At 35.7% G+C, this 27,548-nt stretch overlaps 1 protein-coding gene across 3 annotated transcripts in view; it reads left to right on the top strand.

The window, feature by feature from the left end:
- The window catches only part of IntS6 (integrator complex subunit 6), a 292,395-nt gene that overhangs the window by 149,989 nt on the left and 114,858 nt on the right, over window positions 1–27,548 (top strand). For all 3 annotated transcript variants that reach the window (XM_090413384.1, XM_090413383.1, XM_090413386.1), the window contains one exon: window positions 13,540–13,634. In XM_090413384.1, coding sequence (XP_090269510.1) covers window positions 13,540–13,634 — 95 coding nt within the window. The remainder of the gene's footprint in view (window positions 1–13,539; window positions 13,635–27,548) is intronic.

Below are 27,548 nucleotides of genomic sequence, written 5' to 3'. Positions count from 1 at the left end.
GCAGATATCAGAATCGGGAACTGGACAATGAGACTTATTTATGCCTATGGTCTAACAGTTTAATTTGAAAGAAAATTGGCATCAGAAGTTACTAATGATATAACTTTTTTTTTCTGTAGTACTGTCATAATATCTTGTATACCCACTGAGGGTATATATATTTGTAATCTGATGATTGTAATGAATATTGTAATGTGGAGAGAATTATCAGGAATTAGGTAGGCAGATGTGTTTTGCTTTAGGTACTGCTTATAGCAACAATTTCTGCATCATATCAACATTGGTAGTGGTATTGGACAAGCTGAGCCAGTTGGAGTTGTGGACATTACAGTCATCTGGAAGATGACCTCACTATTTTGATAGCTGGATTACAAACTTCATGGAGAGGAAAGTGAGGAGGTCAGAGTGGTTTTCCAAGTTTGGAGCTCAGTTAATGCAGCCAATGAATGTTGAAATGGGGCAATGAAACCTTGAACCAGAGGAAGTCAAAAGCAGGAGATTCTAAATTAACCCTTCTCTGCCAAGAATGTCAGATTTCACAATTGCCCAGGCACTACTCTTGTGATGAAAGGAATCTTGAAGTGTCAGTTTGGACATTGAAGATGATAGATAGTAGGGGATGTTGCTGCAATTTGGATTTCTCTCAAGAGTAGATGGTGTGGTCTGGTCTGGATAACTGGAAGTGATGATGATGAACATTATTTATGTTGGTGTTTATGCAACAGATGATGGTAAATTCAATATGCACATTTTTTATTTTATTTTATTTTTTATTTATTTTTGACAGAATTGAACATGATTTGTGAGTTTTTTTTTAGTCTGTCATTTTTGTTTGGATTGAATGGGGACATGCAGTGAGAGGAGATATATATACTATATACTCTTGGACATTATCCCTATACAAAGAGCCATTAATATCAGTGGCTCTTTGTATAGGGATATTGTGATGTGGCCTCAACAGTGATTCCCATATACCAGTGGTGTTCAACCTTTTTTACTATGCAAGCTACTTTTCTATACTAAGTTATTCGGCGATCTACTCTCTTATATAGGTCATGTTCCCCCAACCTGATATCTGATTACGCACAACTATGCAGCAGTTAAAAGCGCTCACTCACTTCGGAGGACCCACTCTCCCAGCCCTAAAAACTTTATTTGTGTATTTAAAAATTTATTTATCACTTTTAATTATTTTAATTCAACAAATAAAACAAATATATTGGAAAAAATATTTATTTCCCTATTTTGGAAAACCAAAGTTAGAAAAAATAACAGATTGATTACAAACTCACAAGTTACAGGAAATGCTGGTTGATTAAAAAAAAAAGTTAATGTGAAATTTGGCATTGTTTGGACCTCACAATATTTTCATAGTCAGGTTGATATGAAGAAGTGGCCAATTGCAGACAATCATCCAAATGATCATTTGTAATTTGGTTTCTTAATTTATTTTTTATGATGTTCATATTTGAAAAAGCGGACTCTGACAAGTATGTTGATCCGAAACATGACAGAATTTTTCGTGCAATATCAGTTAATATTGGAAATTTTTCATATGCATACTTCCAAATGACTTCATTGTTTATCGATTTTAAATGTAAACTATTCTGAATGTTTATTATCTCAAGTTCTACTTCAACTTGGTTTATATCAAACAGCCCACTAATTTTATTTGAAATTTCTGTGATGTTCAAGTTTTCTTGAAATGGATTATTGATGAAAGATACAATCATTTCAGTTTTATTAAAATCTTTAAATCTTGAATTTATTTCTTTCTCAACTAATTCTATTTCACGAATAAATTCTTTTAAATCACAGCAAAGCATTTCTTGATTTTGTTCAAAAAATTTTAATAAATATGGGAGATGTCTAAATTCACGGTCATTTATATTTTTCTTTAATAAAAGTGAGTATTGTTGGAAACTTTTTATTGAACTTAACATGTCAATTAAATTTTTAATCTCTACCTTTTAACTCTAAATTTAGATTGCTTAATTTTGTACAGAAATCTACTAAAAATTATAAGTGTAATAACCATATTTTATCACTCAGTTGTGTATCAATATCTCCTTTTCATCAAGAAAGTTTTTTATATCATTAATTAATACAAGAAATCTTTCTAAAAATTTACTTCTGCTGAGCCAGCGAACATTATTGTACAACAGAAGTTCCCTATCATTATCTACCTGTAATTTAAATAGCTTCCGTTGCAGGGCTTTTCCTCGAACAGAGGAAAAGATTAATACAATTTTAAATGTAATATCCAAAACATCTTTTGTGTTTAATCTTTTACTACACAGTACTTGGTGGTGGTTAATACAGTGGTACGTTAAAATATCTGGATATTTGTCATCATTTTTGCATATTGAAATGAAGCCTGATTTATCACCTATCATTGCAGGAGAACCATCAGTAGTAATAGACACAAGTTTAAAAAAGTGGAAGTTTGTGTTGTTTCACAAATTCATCAAATGTCGAAAAAATGTCTTCTCCCCTAGTCCTTCCCAAAAATGGTACAATTTTCAAAAGTTCTTTACTTGAATAATCTTGAAATACCATGTGATTAAATACCATTAACTGAACAGTATCAGTGAAGTCGTTTGATTCATCAAATTGTAATGAAAATGCAACATACTGGTGAATGTCTAACATTAACTGAGTATTCAGATCGGCACTTAAAATTTCAACTCTTCTCATAACCGTTGTTCTGGAAAGTTGTAAATCTTTAATATTCGAAATGATTTTGTTTTTATTTTTAAAATCAGAAAATAAAGATTCTGCTGCTGCAAGAAACGATTCTTTTATTAACTCTCCATCAGTAAAAGGCTTTTTTTGCTTTTGCTAATAAATGACACACTTTCAAAGATGCAATAGTGGCTGATATTGGTTTATTTATTATTTTCGAAATCATATTTTGTTGTCCAGAAAGTCCTGCCTTTAAATTTATAATTTTTGATTCACGTATTTCGGAATTTTTGGGAAAATCTTCATCATATTTTGCATGTAGTGATCGAAAATGTCTCTCAATATTACCTTTTTTTTTGGAATTGCTGCAGATGAATTACAAATCAAACAACACTTTCCATTTACCATTGTAAAGAAATAATCCATTTCCCATTCCTTGTGAAAATGATATGTCTTTGATACACTCATGATTATCCTCAAATTAAAAAAAAATAAATATTTTTTAAATATTTTATTAAAATAAAAAATGTTTATAACTTATCAATTAGCAAACAAAATAATGGCAAATCCAACGATAAATTTAGAGCAACTGAAACTCAACTGAAATTCTAACAGTGGGAAGTGTGTGATGTAGTTATGAGTAAACACAATTATAAACGAAACGCATACGATATTCTTTGCTTATAAACGTATTCACTCGGCTCGCTGTTTGACTTCCACTGATCCAAATTAATTCATTTACCCGAACTTATAAGAAAATTGCTGATTTGACAATTTTAACAAAAAATAAATACACAATAGCAATACGCTTAAAGAGAATTAAAAAATAATACAAAATAATGATAAATAAAATATTATGTTTTCCGTTTTAATTAAATTTGTAAGTAAGGAGGAATAAACAAGCGATCGACCTGTCGATCACAATCGAAGGGTTGAACATCACTGCCATATACCATAACTTGGACTTCCTCTCAAAAGAGGTTGAGAAGAAGTCCAAGTACATCTGAAAATGATGTCGTACTCCTAGGTTCTTCTCATCCTAGCCGAGTATAGAGCAGGAAATGAAGCCTCTTGTCTCATTACTTATAAGTTAAGGCCTATTACCTGGTAATCAGCCTGCAGCATTACCATTTTTACTGATGTACTCCCAAAATGAATGTGATATTGGTCTCTAAGTATGGCATTCCCTTGAAGGGTGCACATACTGCATGGAGAGAGGGTGGGGAAGAAAACAGAATCCCTGCTCAGAACAAACATAACATTCACCACTTCATGCTTCCATTAGGCAGGGTGGTGGTGGTATTTCACTGGGTGAGGAGGTTCATCCTCCAATTAGGAAGATATCCTTTTGCACTGGGAATGCAGTGAGGAATATGTATCAATACTTGAGTTAGAAAAAGCTATCAAAAATCTGAAATATTGAAAGGCAGCTGGGACAGATGATATTTGACCAGAAATGCTCAAATGTTTAAGTATAAAAGTTTTACAGTGGCTGTGCTGCATAATTCGGAATACCTGACCAGAAAGTCAAATTCCAAATGATTGGAGTAGAGCACACATAGTTTCCAAAGGGGAATAAAACTAAATGTGAGACTCGCAGGAGAATTTTTCTACTAAGTATTTCAGGTAAGATTTATGAAAGCATACTTGAGAAGAGGCTAAGAATTTGTGGAAAAGAAACTCAGAGAAGAACAAGGTGGATTCAGGACAAATTGAAGTTGTCAAGATCAGATTTTCTTTATGACTTGTAGTTGAGAGATTATGGGAATACAACACAGATCTTTAAAAGTTTTTTTTGTAGGTGTTGAAAAAACATACGAGGTGCCCTAGAGAAAAGCATTTTCTAAATGCTATAGTTATATGGGGTAAATGGAGCATTATACAAAGAAGTACATAGTCTGTCTTTAAGTTGTAAGGCACTGGAATAGAAGGAAGTACAGGAAAGCGATTTGATGTAAAATTAAGTTTGAGACAAGGATATATTCCGTCTCCACTCTTATTCACCATCATGGAAGAAAATGGCATTAAATCTAATATTAGAACAGGTGATAATCAAACTTAGTCTAAGTTTGATTAACTGCTCAACACCCACAACTTGTACGTCAGTAACGACTATCTCATCTCCTCTCTTTGCTACAAAGTCAGTCTTCCTTAATTCAATGGTAGTCTTATAGTGGGATTCTAGTACTGTTATCCAACTTTTGTTCTTCAACCTATTCTCTATAATCTTGACTATTGCATTGTCTTCTGACATGTACTCCATGTGTGATAACACATGGAGTACATGTCAGAAGCAACACGAACCAAAGTTTCTATATTCTGTCAGCCTGTTTTGCAGTACTTGTCATCACTTCTTGAAGTGGCTTGAAAAAGTTCCATGTTTTGGTATCTAAATCAAGGTTTCTAGATTATGTAAAAAATTAAAATAAAATTGATACTAGTGTATGTACTAGTATCATAGGTGGGTTTTTAATGTGACTCCCACCCATGAAATGTTGTAAACCTTTTGTGGGTGGAAGTCACATTTAAAAAAAAAAGATTTTAAAAAGTGTCTAAATTCTTAATAATAATATATAGTTTATACAAATTTGATTACTTATTCCATTAAAGATATCTTGCTTATGTAACTACATTTAAGCACTATTTTCTCCGTTGTATAAACATGTTTCTTTGGTGCTTTTCATTTATTTCTCTTCTTGTGAATTACATAGATTAAGTTCTAGAACTTAAATAAACTATTAAACTGACTATTTTCATTATAGCTGTCATTTTTTCAGATACCACCAGTATGAGGTGGCACTTGTGATCAGTTGACTTCAAATCAGTTATTTTTACTATTAAAAAACAGCCACGTGAAAGCGCCTACTATGCCTACCGTACAAAGCAAAGATGGCAGCAACAAAGGCCAACAACGTAAGATTACTTCGAGTCCCGTCAGCGTATCGCAGCCGATCCCCAACAAACTGAATGACAAATGAAGTGCCACAGCTGCGAATCCAAAGTTACCGAAAGAAAGAAAAAAAAGAAGAAAAAAAGCTATATTGTACAATTTCTGTTGCCACTGGCTGAATACTTCCTGTGCGAAAACAGATGAATCAGCACACAAGCTTTATATATCGATCTCAACCAGCTTTTCTTTTGTTCGATGTGTCTTCCTTCTGTTAAACAGCTACTAAACCTAGGCAAATGAATTGAAAATGTCGAACATCTTCATACTAAGATCGATACTTTCTCTTCCAAAATCCGAAAGTTGGAAACTAAGCTCGAGATACTCAATGACCAGTGGCTGATCGCAAGTGCACCTGTGCCCACTAATGAACTCCGTGACCTAATTGCATCAACGGTATGCGAGTTGCTCAAGGCCAATAACAGGAGACTCAACAGCGTTATGCTGAACTTTCTGGCAGAAAAACGGTAAATCATTAAAAGAAGACATTAGCAAATTAGCAGGTGAATGCAACGTTGATCCCAGAAATATCGTCAAATGCCATTGTTTTGAACCCATAAATAAAAGAAAGGATGGAAAAAACTTTCCACGTGTCGTGAAAGTGACCTGTGACATGTGACAAACACGTCCAAATTAATAATAATGATAAATGGCAAGCTAAAGGACAGTTTCCCCCCAGTCGTGTGCAATCATAAGAAATAAACCAAAATGGAGACAACACTTGGACGATAGACTACAAACAAACCAAACTAGTGCAAAAATCAAGTGATGCCACTAGTAGCCATCAAGGAGGTATGCAGGCACTGCACAGGAAATGTGCAAGACCCTTGAGGTCAAAGCGATGGCTCACAGAACCTTGCATATCCACTTCCCCAACATCCATGGTCTCAACTTCAACCTTAATAGTATCCACTACTATCTGCAGTCCACCAAACCTCACCTACTCTTTTTAACAGAAACTCAAATCTCACCTTCCCCACAGCATTATCTATCTCAGCCTTCCAAACTATACACTGTTTAACTCCTTTCAACCCAAGGGTGGTGTCTGCGCATATATCTGCTGTACCATACCCTGCCAGAGAGCATCTAAGCTAGAATTGTTCAACTTTGACCTTCTTTTGTTAAAAATATCCCTCTCCCACTCAGTCAAATTCATTTGCTGTCTCTATCACTCTCCTAATACTGCCAACTACTTCGAGCTGTTTAATTTCCTCCCCTTAAAAGTTGATTTTCTCCAGTCTCGCTCTCCTAATAGCGAAATCATCCTCCTAGTTGATTTTAATGTCCATAACACCAACTGGCTTTCCTCTTCCAGTTGTACAGATCCTGCAGGCAGAGATGCTGAAACATTTGCCATCACTAATGACCTTACACAAATTGTTCACAAGCTGACCAGATAACCCAAATCACTCCCCAAATACCCTAGATCTCTTCCTTACAATGACCCTTCCAAATATGCAGAATATAGTGAGACCCCTGGGTAATTCTGACCACAACCTAGTGCTCATCTCCTCCCCCATGCAACAACATTTACACAGTCACACCCACACAAGAGTAGTTTGGCATTATAACAGTGGCAAATGGGACAGCCTCCAAGAAGACTACTATGCTTCATCCCCATAGTTGGACTATTGTTTCCAGTCTTCAAATCCAAACATATGCACCGAACGTATCACCAAAGTAATCCTCATTGCATGAAAGCATACATTCCCCACACTTCTCTGAACTCCCATCCCCCTATCTAAACCCTGGTTCTTGGCACAAAAGATGTGCCAAGGCTGTACAAATGAAAAATCAGGCATACCATAACTGGCTCAAATCAAGAACGCCATCCTCCTTCAGTGCCTATACTGAAGCCCGAAACAGATTCAAGAAAATTATTGATGCTTCCAAAACAGAATTTGAATGGGCAAAAAGCAGGAAACTTGCAGCCTGTCCAAACGGCAGCCATGCCTTTTGGTCTCTTGACAAAGCAATTGGTTGTAACTTTTGCCTTACACTATTCCCATCCCTATCATACCCAGATGGCTCAATTGCAACATCACCCACAGAAAAAATCACCCTCCTGGCTTCACACTTTGCCTCCAATGCAACATAACTGACAATGGCTAATGCCCCCCAGTCATTCCAACTGCCCAACATACAATACCCCCATATCCTTTTGCCAGAAAGAGATCATGAACCTATTGTCTAAATTAGATACAAAAAAGGCTCCTGGCCCTGGTGGCATTCCTCCAATTGTCCTGAAGGTCTGTGCAGCAGAACTGACTCCTATCTTATGCTGTACATATTCTCTTACTCCACTTATATCCCAAATGCTGGAAATTGGCCTATCAACCAATTCCTAAACAGGGTGACTAATTGTCGCCCTGTTTAGGAATTGGTTGAATATAGGCCAATTTCCAGCCTTTGGGATATAAGTCTAACTACCGCCTTATCTCACTCACCTCAGTCTTATCTAAAGTGATGGAGAAAACCATCAATTCTCAACTCCTACTCTATCTTGAAGGTACCCAGCTATTAAGCGACCACCAGTACGGATTCCATCGATGCTGATCAATGGGAGATCTGCTTTCATATATATGACCCTTTTCTGGACAAATGCCATGGAGAAATTTGGTGAATCCCAAGTGGTTGCACTTGATATCTCTAAACCCTCTGACTGGGTCTGGCACAAAGGTTTACTAAGCAAACTCCCATCATTTGGACTGTCTCAGGACTTCTGCAGATGGATTGCCAGCTTTCTGTCTGGATGCACATTATGTGTGATGGTAGATGGCTCCCTATCCTCTCACTATCCAACCTAACTAATGCTCGGATCCCATTCCCACAAGGTTCTGTTCTCTCACTGACCCTCTTCCCCCCTGTATATCAGTGACCTACTTCAGTTGACATCCAACCCAATACACAGTTTTGCAGATGACAGCACATTGCACCCTTCCCTTTCATTTGATAAACCTTACTCTACACGACTCACTTCAACCACAGAACATCAACCACAACTTCCCTTAACTCTGACCTCCAAGCCATCCTCCAATGGGGCTCAGATAACCTTGTCAACTTCAACACTAGTAAAACCCAGTTCTTTCTTATTTCCCACAAAAAGAACTATTTTCTCCAAGTATTATTTTTGATAACACTCAAATTCCCAGACAAGAAGAGATTTCTTCTCTCGGAATTAGCTTGACATCAGTCTTCAGCCTTTCCTGACATAAACACATTACAACCATTGCATCCTCAGCTTTCATAACTGGGATTTCTCTTTCGCTCAAGATGCTACTTCACCTCTAAACAGCTGTTTAAAGGTGAAACTATACAAGTCACAAATCTGCCCAACTCTTGAATACTGCTCTCACATCTGAAGTGGGGCTCCAAAAAGCACCCTCAAAATGCTTGATTCAATACAGAGGATTGACCCATCTCTCACCACCTTATTCTCCTCACTTTCACACAGATGCTTGGTCTCTGCCATTTGTATATTCTGTAAATATTTCCATGGGAAATGTTCATCGGAAACATCATCAATAATTCCCCCACTCTGTACTAAGTCCATTGGAACACGTACAGCTGCCACCCAACATCCTTTTACAGTACACCTTGAAACCCACAGAACAAGTTTCTTTTCCTCCTCCTTCATCCCTGCTACTGCTATACTGTGGAACAGTCTTCGTCCTGATGTATTTCCCAAGGAATACAATATACAGGCTTTTAAATCGAATGTCGGCAAGTTTCTCCTTTCCCAACCCACTACCCACATACGGTACTAAAGGTTGATCAGCCAACCTCTTATATGGGCCCAACATTAAAAAAAAAAAAAAAAAAAAAAAAAACTAGCTGCCATTATTAAATGGAGATGTTAAATTTATGTTGTCAAATAAACTTGATTATGTAAATGTATTGTCTTCAGTATCTGAGGCAAAGTTATCTTCAGGAAATTATGTGGTGATTCAGAAAACTAAATGCATTCTAGCAGAAATGAAAATATTAACATCTATAGTATATTTACATCTTGCTCTCTATTTTTTTCATGTTTCTCACCTCGGATACTATCTATAGCAGGCACTTAATTTGGCTTCTTTTTTTTTTTCAGCCAAAATTGATTTTCCTAAAATTGCTTTTTCAGAGATCACTAAGCTGCAGAAAGCGATGACAGGACTTTCTGTATCTTGATAACTTGGATTTATTGTCCAACAAATAGATATGAAAGCCTTTCTTTTAAGCTTACACGGTGATCCGAATGCATTTTTGAAAATTATGGAGAAACTACTGTGTTTGAATAAAAACTTTAGTTTAATATAACTAAGATATGAAAGCCCATGAATATGCACTTGGCGCACTATGGTGGTATTATTATTATTATCCATTATATCATAGCAAAAAAAGTAACCTTTTTTGCTAAGCTATTACATGAATGCATTAGGCTGTCTGGTCTAATATGTTATAAGTTTGAGGATCCAATGCATATAATTCACAAAGCAAAGAATGAAAAAAAAAAAAAAGTAAAAGAAAGCTTTTGGAATTCATGTGAAATAGTGCAGGTTAAGTAGTATATATATATTTATGACTGAAAAAGTTGTTCACTAAATTAGTGAAAAAGTCAAGTAGCTATCTGACATTGAAATCTCTCATAAGCAGCAAAGCTATTTAGAAATTAGCATGCATTTTTTTTTTTTCATATACCTATGAGGGTGGTCTGAAAACTTCTTGGCCTCAACCATAGATGGCAATGCTATTGGCAAGATTTTTTTTTCTAAGTTGGTACATCCACATGAAACTGCAAGTCATTCTATCAAGTAATTTGTTTTATACAGCAGTCTGAAGTAAAAGTGTTATTTATATCCCTTGAAATGGATAAAATTGAGTATCATGCGGTTATAAAATTCTTTGTAAAAGAAGGTTTAACGCCAAAAGAAATTCATTTGAAGTTCATAAAAGTTTATGGGCACTCTTCTCCTTTGTTTTCAACAGTTAAGAAATGGGCTGCCGAGTTTAAGCATGGCCATACCAGCCTTGAAGATGATCCACGTGAAGGACATCCAAAAAGAGTAACAACACCAGAAATCATTGATCAAATGCACGATATGGGATTGGATGACCAGCGAGTCAAAGTGTGTGAAATTGCTGAGACTATAGGCATTTCAAAAGAACGTGTAGGATATATTTTGCATGAAGAATTGCAAATGAAATAGCTTTGCACAAGATATGTGCTGTGCTTACTCATGGCAGATCAAAAACGCACTCGCATGAAAATCTGTGAACAGCACTTGGAGCGTTTTAACAAGAATAAAACTGATTTTGTGCGTTGATTTATTACAATGGACGAGACTTGGATTCACCATTACCCACCAGAATCCAAACAGCAGTAAAACAGTGGACAGAAACTAGATGTTCAGCACCAAAGAAGACAAAGTCAGTTCCATCAGCAGGAAAGGTTATGGCATCGATGTTTTGGGATGTATTTAATTTAATTTAAAGTAGCGAATGTATTTTTTATGTTCTTCCAGGTGGATGTTAACTGATCTTCCTGTTTGTCCATAGTTGGCCAAGTCACAGGGAACCTCATACACTCCTGGGTGTGCTAAAGGGTGAAGTTTATTCTTAGGCAAGTGGATCAGAGTTGCTAGTTTTGCATGCGTTTGGAGGTGGTATGAAAGCCATGTTTCATCAGTACTTTGGCTATCTTTTCTGTGGTGTGAGTTCTGTGGTCAGAGCTGTATCATTAGAACAAATGGCTCTGTGTGCGAGTGTTTTTAAAATGCCATACTGTTGGACTGGATGATGTTGTGATTGTTTATATAGGTATCTTCCTGTGTGTGTTGGCTTTCTGTAAATGCATGAATAACCATCACCACGTAAGCTTATCTGTTAGATATGAAGGAAATAGATCAGAAAATGAGATTTGGTAAAAATTCAACTAACATGGGCAGTATACAGCTCTGGGTCAATAGTCAGGAGATAAGGTAGGAGTGAAATGAGTGAACGGTGAAATTAGACAAACAGTGTAGAAAAGGAGGCAAAGATAACAGAGAATGTCTATATCTACATAAGTATAAGATGCAGACTAGAAATGTAATGAGCATGCTGATCAGGGGCGAATTCTCCATGCTTGCTGCGCAAGCTCATTACTTGAGAAAGAAGTAATATTTATTTGTTAATAAATACATGCATTTATAAGCATTCCATTTAGGCTTTTATTTTTGTAGACAGAAGACGTCTTAAGCTTGTGTGGCAATAATTGAGCTTTGCATTGTGTATAGAAGGCCAATACTTGCTCGTCTAGTCAAAGCTATCTTGGCTTGCTCAGTTGTGTGAGCTTCCAGGTCCTCGCTACAGCACTGGTAATTAATTTACGGAATTAACAACGCATATAAAGTAAATTAATTAAAGATAACTTTAATGAATCACTTCTATATTTCGACAATGTCACATTGTCATCTTCAGGAACATAAAGATATGGTATGTGCACTACAGGAACTAACAAAGCAAATGAGGCAGAAATTAAGACACTAATTTTGTTCCTAAAGTCCTAATGGTGCCCTCTTGCGGGCTAATTTGGTAGTCTTGGTACCCTTTTATTGTGTTCATTCCTTTTTCTTGAGCAGAGGGGAAAAAATTCAGTTTCTTGGACCCGAGTTAAGTCGGTTGAGTGCGTTAAGGGGTTAAAGATCCAACCTTATTTCATAGCTAAAGAGAAATAGAAACTTGGAAAATTCTGAAAGTTGACCAGAGAGCTAGTGAGAGTATAATCCTTGGCATCAGAGCTTATTATTTAAAAGACATGAGCATTGGCCAGGCATCTGTATAGTCATCTTTTATTTGTGCTTTTGATAAAGGTATTCACTGGGCTGATAGCTGTTTCGAACTGGTTGGTTTCATCAGAGACCAGGTAGAAACCTTAAGAGATCAAGAGCCCTCATTCAGTACCAAAGCAATCGTAAGTTAGGGAGTTGTATTTTATGTAAGTGAACTCTGGATTGGTGCGTAAATTATAATAATCAGAAACAAAATCAAAGTCTTCATTTCAGTGATATTATGATAATTGGATAAAAATAGGAGATACTTTTTTAGGTCAGTGTATCTCATACTTGTGAGAGCAGTGCTATACAAAGAATGAAAAAGGAGATAAATACTTGAACAATCAGAAGTGAATGACTCAAAAGTGTTTAGTAACTAGATGTTATAAGACTGTTGGAGTGGATGGTATATCATTGTATTTATTTGGAGAATATTTAGAGAGTTGACTCTGCCCTTAACCAGGTTGTTTAATGAGAGTCTTGCACTAGGGAAGAATCTGTTTCCTGTAACCTTAATTATTAGCTCTGCCTAAATTCATCATCACATAGAGCCTTAATGTTATTAAGCTCCTTAATTACTCTTTCAACTTCATTCCTAAGAGGACAAGGTTCCAAGTCAGAATCTCCCCTTTCCCCCCAGATGATCTCTTCTGAGTTTTCTTTACCTTGTTTCTTATATAGTTCTTTATAGTACTCTTCTGTCTCTGGTCTCCTGTTTTCCCATTAGTGCTGTCCCTTTCCTATTGTTAATAGCATTCATTTTGGGGACAAACTTGTGCTGAAGCTTACAAATTAGGCCCAAATATCTTTTTGTAATGTCTTACATTTTCTTACCTTAGCTTTGGGTAATATATCATATACTATGATAAGTATAGCTATCACCTCAGTAAAACTTATATTACAATCTGAAAAGGGGAAAAGGTGAATATATACATTCATATTTGAAACTTTGCTTTTTTGTAAAGTACAACATCTGTATTGCTATTCTTTTAAAGTGGATTGTATTATTCTGTACTATTCACTGTACTGTTCATTTTTATATAAAATTTATTCCTTTTATGTTAGGTTATTTTAACTTATTATTATTATTTTTTTTTTTCAACCTATTCACAGATGACCTGTTCAAGGTTCATAGATGCAAACCAGTAAGAGAATGGAAGCAGCAGTTTGATAGCTACTTGAAAAATATGCCACTATACTATGTTGGTGTGAGTATTTTATCATGATAATCTTTATTACCTTAGCAAATTTTGTGGTACTTTAGTAACAAATGGCTAAAAATCATATACTTATTTATTTCTTGCTTATTTATATCTTGACGTCGGATGACTTCAAGCTAAGTGTGCATGTGCATTTTTTTTTTTTTTTTTGTCTACTTAATTTCCAACAACCAAATTCACTTTGGTGAGTATGTTGGTATCATTGAATATATCTTTTCCCTCAGTTATGAGGAGAAGATATACCCAGGGTTTCATGTTGGTCATTGTACCCTTGCAAGACAATTATGCATAATATGTGGTAGAAGGCATTAGGAAAAATAAACTAATATTGTTCTGTAATCCTGTTATGATTTTAGCAGCTGCAAATAATGGTCTGAATTACACTCTGATGAAATTAAATTTATCTGCTGCTTGTGGTTGTTAGTACTACATATATATATCCTTGTCCTCTGAGGAATGTAAATTCCTCATCTCAACCATTTAGGTTTTACCTCCTAAGAAATCTCCTTTGGTATGATGATCTTCAACATTTCTTCCATTTTAAGTGAGCATTGTTGGAACAGTTATGCTGGAAGCTTAGTGGTATTGCTTTAGGAGTCTTCTATAACTGCCTGCAAATAATTTCCATACCACTGTTAAGGTATGCCTGTGGAAAGGCCAAGTAGTGTGCGTGTATTGGGGTAGTTTGGAATTACAGCCAATACAACTAAGGTTACAAAGTTGACATATTGTTATGTCTGTAAATAGCATGCTCTTCTAGCTGGTTTGCCTGTTTTGCAAGATGAAAACTGCATGAGTTTCTGAGAGAAAATGTTGCTATCTCTGTATGAGACAAGCTCAAGCACCATCAAAGATCTTATGAAGGTTCTTCCCTTTATATGCAATAAGATGATGTATTGCCAATTAAGAGCACAATTTGGTAAGGGTCAGACCAATTTTCTACATCTGTATAAGTATATAAATACAAAATTTCATTAAATTTTATGAAGCCAGGAGTTATGGTCATTTGAATCATCTTGCCAATAAAAACAGTCCAATGAAAAAGAAAAAAAAAAAATCTTATTATCATCTCAAATTTTGCCAGTAATCATAATAATCAAAACATGGCCCTTAAACTTCATCTGTCTAGTTTCATTGACTGCTTGCAGCATATTCTCATTAAAATGATACCCTATCTATAGTGTAAATTATGCATTTAGACCTTAGTCTAAATGCATAACTTTACATTGACAACATTGAATTGATACTAATTATCATTATTTCATAGAATCACTCTCTTCAAATCAGCCTGCAAAGATTCTGCATCAGACATATGTGTGTGTGTGTGTGTGTGTGTGTGTGTGTGTGTGTGTGTGTGTGTGTGTGTGTGTGTGTGTGTGTGTGTGTGTGTGTGTGTGTGTGTATATATATATATATATCCCTCTCACATATGAGAGGCTACAAGATCTATAGTAAATAAATGCCATGTGTGGCGTGGGGGGGAATCAAGAGCAAAGTAATCTGTTGATATTCTTCTTGAAGAGCTAGAGGTTATAGTCCTTGGGAAGTACTTCATTGTGAAGGCTGTCCCACCATTAAGATGGAATAAAAAATGACTCATAATAACTGGAATGAGTCTGTAGTTCAATTCTGCTCCTGTTCTGTAGGTTTAGCAGAAACGAGGGGCACATAATGGATGCTAGTTTTTCTGAACAGTGACAATGAAAATATTTGTAGAAGAGAGACAATGCTGAAACTGACCATTTGTGAGACAGATTGTGAAGTATCTGTAAGAGAGATGTCATCAGTTAAATGAACCACTCTGTTCTGATCATCAAGAATTTTTAGAGAGATCTTAGATGTATCACACCAGATGTGAGAGCAGTATTCCAAATTTGAGCAGATTTGATATTTGTACAGAAAAAAAGCAACTGAGCTCGAGAGAAGTAACCTTGAGTGAAAAAGTATGCCAAGTTTTCTGGAAGCCAAAGATGTATTGAAGTGATATGATTATGTGCCAGGAAAGACTAGTAGTGAGAGTTACTTCAAGAAGACTCATATCATATGACAATAATTCTCAACTGAATTTTGATAATTCAGTTGAGAATTATCAAAAATAAGTGGAGTAGAAATCAGTTCTTTTTTGCAAAAACAGATAAAACTGTGTTTTGGAAGCATTGAAAGTGACTAGGCTATTGTTACCCTACTATTGCAAGATGGTACAAAAATCGGCATTCAGAATACTTATTGTAGATGATATTGAAAGCTCAAGATGTTTGAACACTGCAAAGTTTGGTATCATATTAGTATTATTACTGTATTATTATTATTATTATTACTATATTATTATCGTATTAGTCAGATGAGTGGAAGTGCTGTCATCAGCAAAACTGAAAGAGTTTGAGGTTAGTGAAAACAGATCATCATATATTATAAGGAAGTGGGTTGTTGAAATAACAGAGCCCCGAGGAACATCTACATTAACAGGAAAATCTGAAGAGAGGACACCTTCCACCATTTCATGTAGTGAATAACTACAGAGAGAAAACTGGCAGTCCAACCACAAAGAGAGGAAGTCCTCGATGCCATACCCTATCAAATGCTTTGGAAACGTCAAGTGCAGCACAGATTTCTCTAAACATTTCCATAGATGATGTAATAGGCCAGGAGATCTGCTGTGGATCTTGATAGGCAAAATCTCTGTTAGTTGTCAGTTCTCCAGATATTGAAGAAGTTGGTTGTTGATGACCTTATCCTTTACTTCAACATTGAGATAAAAGCAAATAGGTCAATAGTTAGATGATGGTAGACACTACCACTTTTTTTTTTTTTTTTTTTTTTTTTGAATTGGCTATATAAGGGCTTACTTCTGTGCAGTATGGTGAATGATTTCTAAGTATAATATAGTGTGAAGATGATGAACAGGTGTTAGTTCAGAAGCACAACTGGTGAGATTCCATCAGGACCAGAAGTCTGTTTGGTATCCAGTTTGTTCAAAATTCTTTTGATGTCTTTGATGAAAGGATATAGCAGGCATGTGATGTATTTTTCCAGGTAAAGATGGAGGTGATTTTGCCTTCATTACATGTTTTGGAGTTGGATGAGAAGAATAATGCCAGGAGGTCAGTCTTATCTTCAGGTGATGCTGCAGTGCTACAAGGCAGAAGCACAGATGTGCAAAAGTTATGCCCAATCGCTTTTGCGAGGGACCAGAAGGCACAGGTGGCAAGTATTGTACATTTAGCCATATCAAAGTCAGACTTACTGTTTTTTAATGATGGTTTTGCAAGTATTGCATTTTTCAGCATAGACTTTGAACGAAGGTGGGAGTTTTTCTCTCGAGCTACTCCTGATAAGTGGATTTTTTTTTCTTTATTTCTCGGACCACTTGGTACACTTTTTTGGAAACTATGCATTGGATATAGGGTGGGTATTTTGAACAGAATGTGTAATGAAAACTTCTATTTCAACATGAATAATTTCCATAACACGAGCAAACGAATTTGGATCTGAAGAAATATGACCATGGAAAGGAGGTGTTACAGTCATGGAGATCTTTCTACTTGGCATTGTTGTAATGTCAAACTGTACAAGGTTGCGAATGGCTTAGAGAAGGAATTTTCACAAGAGATGAAACCTGGATGAGCTTGTGAGATATGAATTACTAAGAGGAGAAGTCACCTCAGCAGTGTAAGAAAGATCCAGAGCATTGGATAGGTGGAGAGGATTGTCAGGGATCTTGGTTGGGAGATGAATCATTTGTTTTTAATCATTACTTACAGGAAATATCTCTGCTTCTTTTCTAGCTTGGTCATTGGAATTTGGAAAAGGGAGCCAACTAGTGTTATAACTTATCTTCCCTCCATACCTTTGCATCATCAGCAAATAACTCAATATCACTTTCTAGGTCATCTGCAGTATTATCCATATTAAAGTTAGTAACAGTAGCTGGATTAAGATACCCCACTGGTTGCTTCCCCCCCCCCTTATTGTAGACTCTCAGTATCTCTATACATCACTTTCTGAAACCTGTCAGTCAACCACTTTCTTATCCATGGCACAAGTTTGTTTTGCATACGCATCTCTTAAATCTGTATAACAGCCTCCCATGGTGAATCCTGTCAACTGTCTTGACAGAATCTAGAAGTATCAAGATATACCCATTCCTTCTCTCCTACTCTGTTGTCTGTATTATATACAGTCGATACAGATGAAGCCCTTTAGTCGGAAAGACCTGGGTTTGATTCTCATATGTGATGTGAGGAACCTTCATCTGGTTTCTTTCAACGAAAGGTGAGTTAGCCTGTCTCATATGGAGGTAGGATTTTTTTTTTACCTGGAAACTTGGGTTTTTCGTTCCCCCCCCCCCCAGAACAGACAAACCAGCCCCGTGAATACACATATGGTTTACAGTCAGAAATATTAAAGAAATGGTCCCTCCCAGCCATAGGCCTGATTAGTCAGCTGTGCCAGTCCTGAGCTCAGATAAAATAGGGGGGATTTAGATGGTGCCACACCTCCTCGTAAAAGGGGCTCATGGCCGTTGTATCATCATATGAAATAAAATTAAATAAATAAAACTGTGACTTCTGGATGCTGGCCCTTATCTTAATGAATTTCCAGAGAAACTGATTGGTCTATAATTGATTGCTTATTTCCTGGCTCCACCCTTGTATAATGGAATTTTCTTGCTTTCCTTCTACTCATTAGGATTCTTCAACAACTTGTGCTGAGACTCAAGTTAAGCAGCAACCAGATCAAAGGAATTGCCAATTGTCTTGTGCATTTCTTTGACACCCCCTGCATTACCCATTCAGCTCCATTATTAAATTGAATTAAGTTCTTGCAATAGCTGTATTATCTCTAAGCCATCCACCTATATTCTTTTATCTAGTTTTTTAATAGCATCCAGAATTTAATGTGCTTTCATCATCAAATTCCTGATGTGTACAGAATATTATGATAGTACTACATCAAAAACTTACATCATTACTAACTTTCAACAATATTCCTCCAAATCAATCTGTTATCTGTCAAGATGCCAACATTATCTGATCTTATATTTCTGTCTTCTAAGGCACTTTTTACTGTATCAATCCACCTATATCTCGGTCTTCCTCTGGGTCTTTTTTCAGCCAACCTATTCAAATCATCCTGCAAGAACTGCATATCAGGAGCATTCCTGATTACCCTACCTATCTTTGCATCATCAGCAAACAGCTGTATACATAATCTGTCCAGTCCTTCCCTATGTCATTAATGTATAGATTGAATAACAGTGGATCAAGGACTGATCCTTGTAGTACATCACTGGTTACCTTAAATCTTGCAGACTCACATCCCCCATATATCACTTGTTGATATTTGTCAGTCAGTCATCCTCTTATCCATTCTAATATTTTATAATGCAATCCCATATTATCCAATTTATGCAATAGTCTTCCATTCTGTATTCCTTCAAAAGCCTTTTCAAAATCCAAACGTATCATGGTATATCTATTTCCCTTGTCTATCTCATTGGTAATATTATTATAGAATGTGAGCAAGTGACTAAATCATGACATCTCCTTAGTAAACCCACACAGTTCATTGCAAAGTAGAGATTCGCTATCAACCCATTTCCGAATGCAAGCCCTAACCAATCTAGCCAATTTTTCCAAAATCTTCACCACCAGTCCAGAGATACTGATTGGTCGATAGCTGGATACATCAGTCTTTGCATCACACCTGAAAACTCTAACCATCCATAAAATTATAACTGTCTATTGAGATCCATCTGTTCTACAAGTAAGACATGACTCCAGAACCATATTGCAGATGCAGTTAATGCCAAATAATGATCCACAGTGTGTGTATAGATACTGTCCGACCGCAGATGCTTGAACCATGGCTGGCACATGGCCAAGAAGAGTCAATTCATGTTGAAGGGGAGAGAGGAATAAGGCAGTGTACGAATTCGTCACCAACACGAGAAATCATATGCTTTATACATAAAATTTTCCAATAGTTCTACAAGCAAAATAGTTCTCACTTTAAAAAATTTTCCAAAATATAATAATAAACATTCATCTCACATCTCTGGTTGGACAGTATACTGAATTGCTTTTTATGGACAAATTTTTTTTTAAAATAACAACAGTAATTCATGTCTCAATGGAATTTATTGATATTTTGTATCTATATGATGATTTATGAATTAATTTCAGTTTTCATTTCAGTAGGTCCATTTTATAATAAAATTAGCACAAAATTAATTTTCAGTACTATAGTACAATGCTGAAAGGTGTTAGTATATATATGTATGTTGGAATATATATATATATATATATTGTAATCATATTCATATATGAGGGTGGTTTGAAAAGTTCTTGGCCTCGACCATAAATGGCAACAATATTGGCAAGATTTTTTTTCCAAGTTGGTACAGCTGTCATAAGCATCCATGTGAAATTGCAAGTCATTCTATCAAGTAGTTTGTCTTATACAGCTGTCTAAAGCAAAAGTGTTGTCTGTATTCCCTTGAAATGGATAAAATTCTTTGTAAAAGAAGGTTTAACGACAAAAGAAATTCATTTGAAGTTCATAAAAGTTTATGAGCACTCTTCTCCTTCATTTTCAACAATTACGAAATGGTCTGCCGAGTTTAAACGTGGCCATACCAGCCTTGAAGATGATCCACGCGAAGGATGTTCAAAAAGTGTAACAACACCAGGAATCATTGATCAAGTGCACGATATGGTATTGGATGACCAGCGAGTCAAAGTTCGTGAAATTGCTGAGACTATAGGCACTTGAAAAGAATGTGTAGGATATATTTTGCATGAAGAATTGCAAATGAAAAAACTTTGCACAAGATGGGTGCTGCACTTGCTCACAGCAGATCAAAAACGCACTCACATGAAAATCTCTGAACAGCACTTGGAGCGTTTTAACAAGAATAAAACTGATTTTGTGTGTTGATTTATTACTATGGACGAGATTTGGATTCACCATTACCCACCAGAATCCAAACAGTAGTCAAAAACAGTGGACAGAAACTGGATGTTCAGCACCAAAGAAGACAAAGTCAGTTCCATCAGCAGGAAGGGTTATGGCACCAGTGTTTTGGGATGCTAAAGGCATTTTGTTTATTAATTATCTTGAAAAGGATAAAACAATAACCAGGGAATATTATTCCGATCTTTTAACCAGACTAGACGAAAAAATTCGTGAGAAAAGACATGATTTGCAGATAAAAAAAATCATCTTTCATCAGGACAATGCAGCTGCCCATTGGCAATTGGAAAATTAAGGGATCTGTACTATGAATTGTTGGAACATCCACCCTATTCCCCAGATTTGGCTCCCTCTGACTTCTATCTTTTCCCAGAACTAAAACTCTTCCTAGCTGGTCAGCATTTTTCTTAAAATCAAGAGGTGATTGCAGCTGTAGAGGGGTATTTTACAGATTTTACTGAGAACAATTATACATGGACGGGATAATGGTTCTGGAGTATCACTCGAATAAATGTATTAGTCTTAAGGGAGATTATGTTGAAAAATAAAAATAATTTTGAAATTATAAATCCGTTTTTTCATTGTTAGTCCGAGAACTTTTCAGACCGCTCATGTCTATGAATATGATTACAAAACACCACATTGTATGATTAGTTTAATCATTTTTCCTTATTTTTTTTTTTACTTTTTATTTTTTCATTAAATTACTGACATATACCTTCTGGGGGGGGGGGTGCAGGATAGTTATGCTGGTACTACATGAAAGGGTTACATCATTACTAACTTCTGGTCAACAATTTTCCACCAAATTAATCTGTTATCTGTCAAGATTCCAGTATATCAGATCTTATATTTCTGTCTTTTAAAGTGCTTTTTACTGTATCAATCTATCTACATCTTGGTCTTTATCTGGGTCTTTTTCTTACCATCCTAACAAAGAACATTTTTTTAGCTAATCTTTCCTCTCCCATTCTGTGGAATACTGAGTTTAAGTGACCATACTGCCTGAGATTAGTACTAATCTCAGGCAGTATTTCCTAATATCCTCATTTTTAATGTGACACTTAATAATAATAATAATATATTTTTTAATAATAATAATAATATCCGCATAAAGTAAAGAGCTAAGATTAACATCACCACTTTTGATATCAGATTTAATACCACTTTCCTTTATAATGTGCACCCTTATCTCACACCTGATTTTACCTCAAGCCATCCTCCTGTCCTTCCTTCAGTTCTGTATACTGATGCCATCTGTTCACTACACTAATCTTTCTCAGAACTCTCATATCAGAGGTCTGCATTCTTTAATCAAGTGTTTTATTTCTAACCCAGCTCTCAGATCCATAAATTAAGATTGGTTTGAACACTGTCTTGTATACAGCTAATTTAGTGTTTTGACTAATTTCGTTTGTATTCCATATAAATCTATTCAGCTGACTTTCTACCATACCAGCTTTACTAATTCTGTTGTCTATTTCCATATTTAATTTACCATCTTCACTTGCTGAAATGTTTTGCTTGATTTATAGGGTCACCATTCAGGATGCAGTTGATGTTTTCAATGTTTCTGCCTATTTTCATTGTCTTTGCCTTTTTATTGCTGATTTTAATACCAAATTTATTACAACAGTTATTCAATTTAGTCAAGGAATCTTGCAGACTTGTACTGGATTTATTCAGAATTTGAATTTGAATGAATTTGAAAGGTAAGACTAAAGGTAACCAGAGGTGTGCTGCAAGGATCAGTCCTTGGTCCATTGTTATTCAGTTTGTACATTAATGACATTGGGAAGAATTTGACATGCGACATACAGCTATTTGCTGATCATGCAAAGATAGGTAGGGTAGTCGGGAGTACTTGCAGGATGATTTGAATATGTGGAATTGTGAGCATTTGAAAATGGTTATCATTTCAATGTTAATAAATGTAAGGTAATGCACTTTGGTGTGATTAGATATCCATGTTGTATGGTATTGGTGAGATTATGCTAGAAGAAACTGATCAGGCAAGGATCTTGGAGTTTCAGTAGATAGGAAGTTGAAGTTCAAGGGTCATATAGCTAAAATTGTAAATACAGCTCAGCATAATTGCAATGCTGAAGTGGACCTTGATATGTAAAGATAGGAAGTCATTTTGCCTTTTTACAAGACTGTGATAAGACTTCACTTGGATTATTGCGTGCAGGTCTGGTCTCCTGGTTTCCATGGTGATGCTGATGCAGTGGAGAGAATGTAAAAGATAGGATCAAAAATTATATCAGGATTGTGTAATACTGATTATGAAGACAAATTGAGAATTCGTATGCTGCAGACACTAGCAAAGAGGAGAAAGAGGGATGATATGATTATGACTTCCAAACTTCTCGAATGGTTATGCAGAATTTCAGTAGATGGAATTTTTCATTTTATTGAGGATGGGGAAAGGATGTGAAGACATCCATAGAATTTGGGAACGAATGCTATCAAGAAGGGAGTTAGGGCTAGATTTTTCCCTCATAGAGTAGTGTATGATTAAAATGGATTGTCATTGGATGTTGTGTGCAAGTAGTGTGAATGAATTCAAGAACAAATATGGTGCAAATAGTATGGCCTTCCTATATGAGTTCCTAACTCTCTCTCTCTTTCTTAATAATAACAACATCTGCATAAAGTAAAGAGCTAAGATTAACATCAGCACTTTTAGTATCAGATTTAATACCACTTTCCTTCATAATGTGATTCATATGGATAATGAATAATAGTGGAGATAATGTGCACCTTATGTGAATGAATTCAAGAACAAGTGTGACAGTTTGTGCAAATAGTATGGCCTCCCCAGATGAGTAGAGAGCCAATGTTAGGGGTTGTATTGTACAACCCTCCCCAGATGAGTTTATCTCTCTCTCTTAATAATAATAATATCTGCATAAAGTAAAGAGTTAAGATTAACATCACGACTTTTGATATCAAATTTAATACCACTTTCCTTCATAATGTGATCCATATAGATAATGAATAATAGTGGAGATAATGTGCACCCTTATCGCACACCTGATTTTACCTCAAACCATCCTCCTCTCCTTCCTTCCATTCTGTCTACTGACTTACAGCTTAAATAGAGACTATGTATTGCTTGATGTAATGTCTCACTTATACCATATAACCGTAGCACTTTGAAGAGCTTCCCTCTTGCACTTTGTCATATGCCTTTTCCAAATCAACAAAACTTAAATACAAATCCTTGTTATATTTCCATTTTTTTTAATGTAGATGAAATGATTAATCAAGAAGCAATAAAGCAGGCAAAATATTATGGATTGTTTGCATTGAGCTTTGACCACAATCATTAAATATGCCACTTAATGCAATGAAAATTCTTCCCTATATATTTGTGTGTTCCCTGTATGTTCCTCCACTATAGCAACAAACTCCCATTCTCGACAGTGCAGGCTGCTTATTATGACCACACTGTCTCAAATTCCTTGCCCTGAATAGGATTTCATTGTATCACCAATCCAGTATCAAATTCCCTGATAAACTGAAATGGTAACAGAAGATACCATTTCAGTATCTTCTGTTAACACTGTGAGTTATCATTTTGCACATATCATGAATTTCATTGACATTCATGTCATGTCATAAAACGAATGCTTGGCAATCTCCACAATGTGCAGTTTAATTTAAAGCACAAACTTATAATTTTTTTTAGCTTTAGGAACTAGCAGATAAAAAAGTAATACCATTTAAGGTACAGTGTAATGTAAAATTTCCCCTGCCATCAATGTAAACATCTCTCCTATTATTATTTTAAATATCCTTCATATCTACATCCAGTTAGTTGTTAAATTTCCTTTGGAAGGAGAGATGTTTACATTGATGGCAGGGGAAATTTTATATTACACTGTACCTTAAATGGTATCACTTTTTTATCTGCTAGTTCATAAAGCTTAAAAAAATAAGTTTGTGGTTTAAATTAAACTATAGAAATTAAGCTGCATTGTGGAGATTGCCAAGCCTTGGTTTTATAATGACATGTCTAAGAATAAGTTTTAAAAGAGGTATACCATGAGTAGACATATCGATACAAAATTAATAACTGAAAACTCACGTACAAAGATTATTTAATAGTATAATTTTTGCCTCTGTGTCACAGGCATCTTCACTACATTTTAAGCTCAAATTAAACAATAACTGACAATTCCAAAAAGCGCCACCTAAGTAGCTGGTGTAAGATAACTAAAAAGGTCAATAAATTTCCAAACAAAAAAAAAAAGTATACAATAAAAAGTTAGGAAAGATTAGCTGATTTATAAAGTACTATATCCCATAAAGGGGATAGACGTAAGCTGTCGGATCTGTTTAGGTTAGGAGAGTGAAGTAAAGTTTCACGTTTCTTTATAAAGGCGTTCCATGAGGAACAAACTTTTGTGAAGGACTCTTGTCTTTCTCCAAAGAACTTTATGTCTAGTGAAGATGGCATATTCTGCAAGTCCAGACTTTTCAGGTTTAAAGTATTCAATATAAGATTGGTGTTCTTCTAGCCGAATAGAGGCAGATCTTCATGTTTGTCCGAAATAAAATAATCCACAAGAGCACGGAATCTGGTAGACACCTGGATAATTAAGATGTGGAAGCTTGTCCTTAGGAGAAGTGAGAAAGGTGGAGATTTTTCTAAATGGTTGAAAGGCAATAAAAATATTCAGTGGTTTTAAAACTTTTGCTATACGTTCACTAATGCCTTGTACATAAGGGATAGGAATGCGTGTTATTTCTTCTGTAGTCGAAGAGGAAGACATATTAAAACTACTCAAAGCTCTTTTAATAGTATAATTTTTGCCGGTGACACACAGGCGAAAATTATGCTATTAAATAATCTTTGTACGTGAGTTTTCCGTTATTAATTTTGGAACCACTGAATATTTTTGATATAGAACACAGTTTGGGAAACCGTGTTCTGTAATTTGTTTAGTTTTCATCTCCACCAAACCAAGTGTCATTATTAGTAAGTTTATTTCTTAAATTAAGAAAACCAGTCATATGAAGTGTATTATTTATGATTAGCTACCATTATAAATGTTAAAAAATCCTCCTTTAGTCTTAAATAATCTTAATTTTAGATGTTTATGTTAGAAGTTTAGATGATTATGTTAGTGGAAAACAAAGTTTCTCTTATCCTAGAATTGCTATAGATTTTAATGCTAGTATTGAAATCAGAATCACTGTCCATTATATTATTATCATTATTATGCAGGTATCTCCATGGAGTCAGAAGACTCATTGTGGGAGATCCATTATTCACACACTAGCCATCATTCACACAATACTTATCATACCTCTCCTTAAACTCATTCACTGATGAAGTAATTACACTTACTTCTGGCAATCCATTCCACCCATTCACCACCCTCCAAACAAAAAGGTCCTTCCTAACCACTGATGAACCCTAGTTCTCTCCCTTCCTGCCATGTAAGTCTGAAAAAGTCTTCAGTGTCAATCTTATAAAACCCCTTTAATAACTTAAATGCTTCTATCATGTCTCCCCTTTTTCACTTATCTGCTAATTTCTGAAGCCTACAGATGAACAATCTATTTTCATAGAGAGCATTCCACAAACCTGCCACAATCTTTGTCATTCGCCTCTGGATCCTCTCCACAACTTCTTCATCCCACAGAATCCTGGAGGCCAGATCTGTGTGCAGTAGTCCAGATGTGGCCTTATTAAAGCCTTGTATAGGGGAACAATAACCTCTCTGTCCCTGCTTGTTAGTGTGTTTTTCAACAACCATGTAATCTGATGTGCTGTTTTGGTTACCTTTACAATATGCCTTCTAAACTTCAACTCCATGTCTACAGTCACACCCAAGTCCCTGGTCTTATCAGTTTCCTGCAGTCCAGTTCATTTCTATCAATATAGTACACAGCTTCTGATCTCTTTCCAAAGTACATAATCTTACACTTGGCCACATTAAATAACTGGCAGCCATTTACTACTGCTAGTCTGTTTAAGTCTTCTTCAGGATTTCTGCATCACCTTCATTTACCATTGTTCTTCCCAGTTTAGCATCATCAGCAAACAGCAAACAATTGAATATTTCCTGTCAAATAATTTCCTATATCCTTAAATTACAAATTAAACAGAGGACCTAGTATTAAGTCCTGTGGCACACTACTGCATTTCCCTGCCTTCTCTTGGACTCAGCTCCTCCATAAACCACCCTTTAATCCAGATCACCAGATTCATATCCATTACCCTTTTGCTCCAATTTATGCAGTAGAGTTCTGTGTGGAATCTTGTCAAATGCTTTTGCAAAGTCTAAGAATATCACTGAGTAACCATTGTTCACTGTTCTTTTTATAATCATGTAAGTTACAATGGATTAGTGAGGCAAGACCCACCCTTCACAAAACCATGTTATCCCTTATAGAGTATCTTATTCCTATCCACTCAGTCCTGAATTCTGTCTTTCATCAATTTTTCCAATACTTTAACCACAACTTCTGAAATGCTGATTGGCCTATAACTTGCTACTTTGTCTTGGAGTGTCCTTTATGCAAGGGGGGGGCTAATCCCCCCCTTCTACTCCATTGGTACCTTCCCAGTACTGAGAATTAAATTAAGCAGCTTGGTCATAGAAGCTGGTAATTCCCTTGCACATTCTTGTAATACATGGGCTGATATGCCATCTAATCCCTTGGCTATGTTCATATTGAGATTCTGCAATATTCTGAACACCTCCATTTTTTTCAACCTCTATTCTCCTATCAATCTAGTATTGCAATGTCACCACCTAGATGGTACATCCCTGCAAAATGCTTACTTAGTAATTCAACCATTTGGTTTGATTTTATTATCTTCTCACCATCAGCACTTTTTAAAGTCATCCTTCCATAGTCATTCCTCTTTTACTGGCTGCATAGTGTAAAAAGCTCTTTAGGATTTCT

This window comes from Typopeltis vanoorti, chromosome 24 (assembly GCF_054136105.1).
Source record: "Typopeltis vanoorti isolate ZY-2024b chromosome 24, IOZ_Tvanoo_1.0, whole genome shotgun sequence".
In the NCBI taxonomy this organism is placed as follows: Eukaryota; Metazoa; Arthropoda; class Arachnida; order Uropygi; family Thelyphonidae; genus Typopeltis; species Typopeltis vanoorti.
The sequence above is the reverse complement of the archived record's forward strand: the minus strand, read 5'-3'. Positions and strand labels throughout refer to the sequence as shown.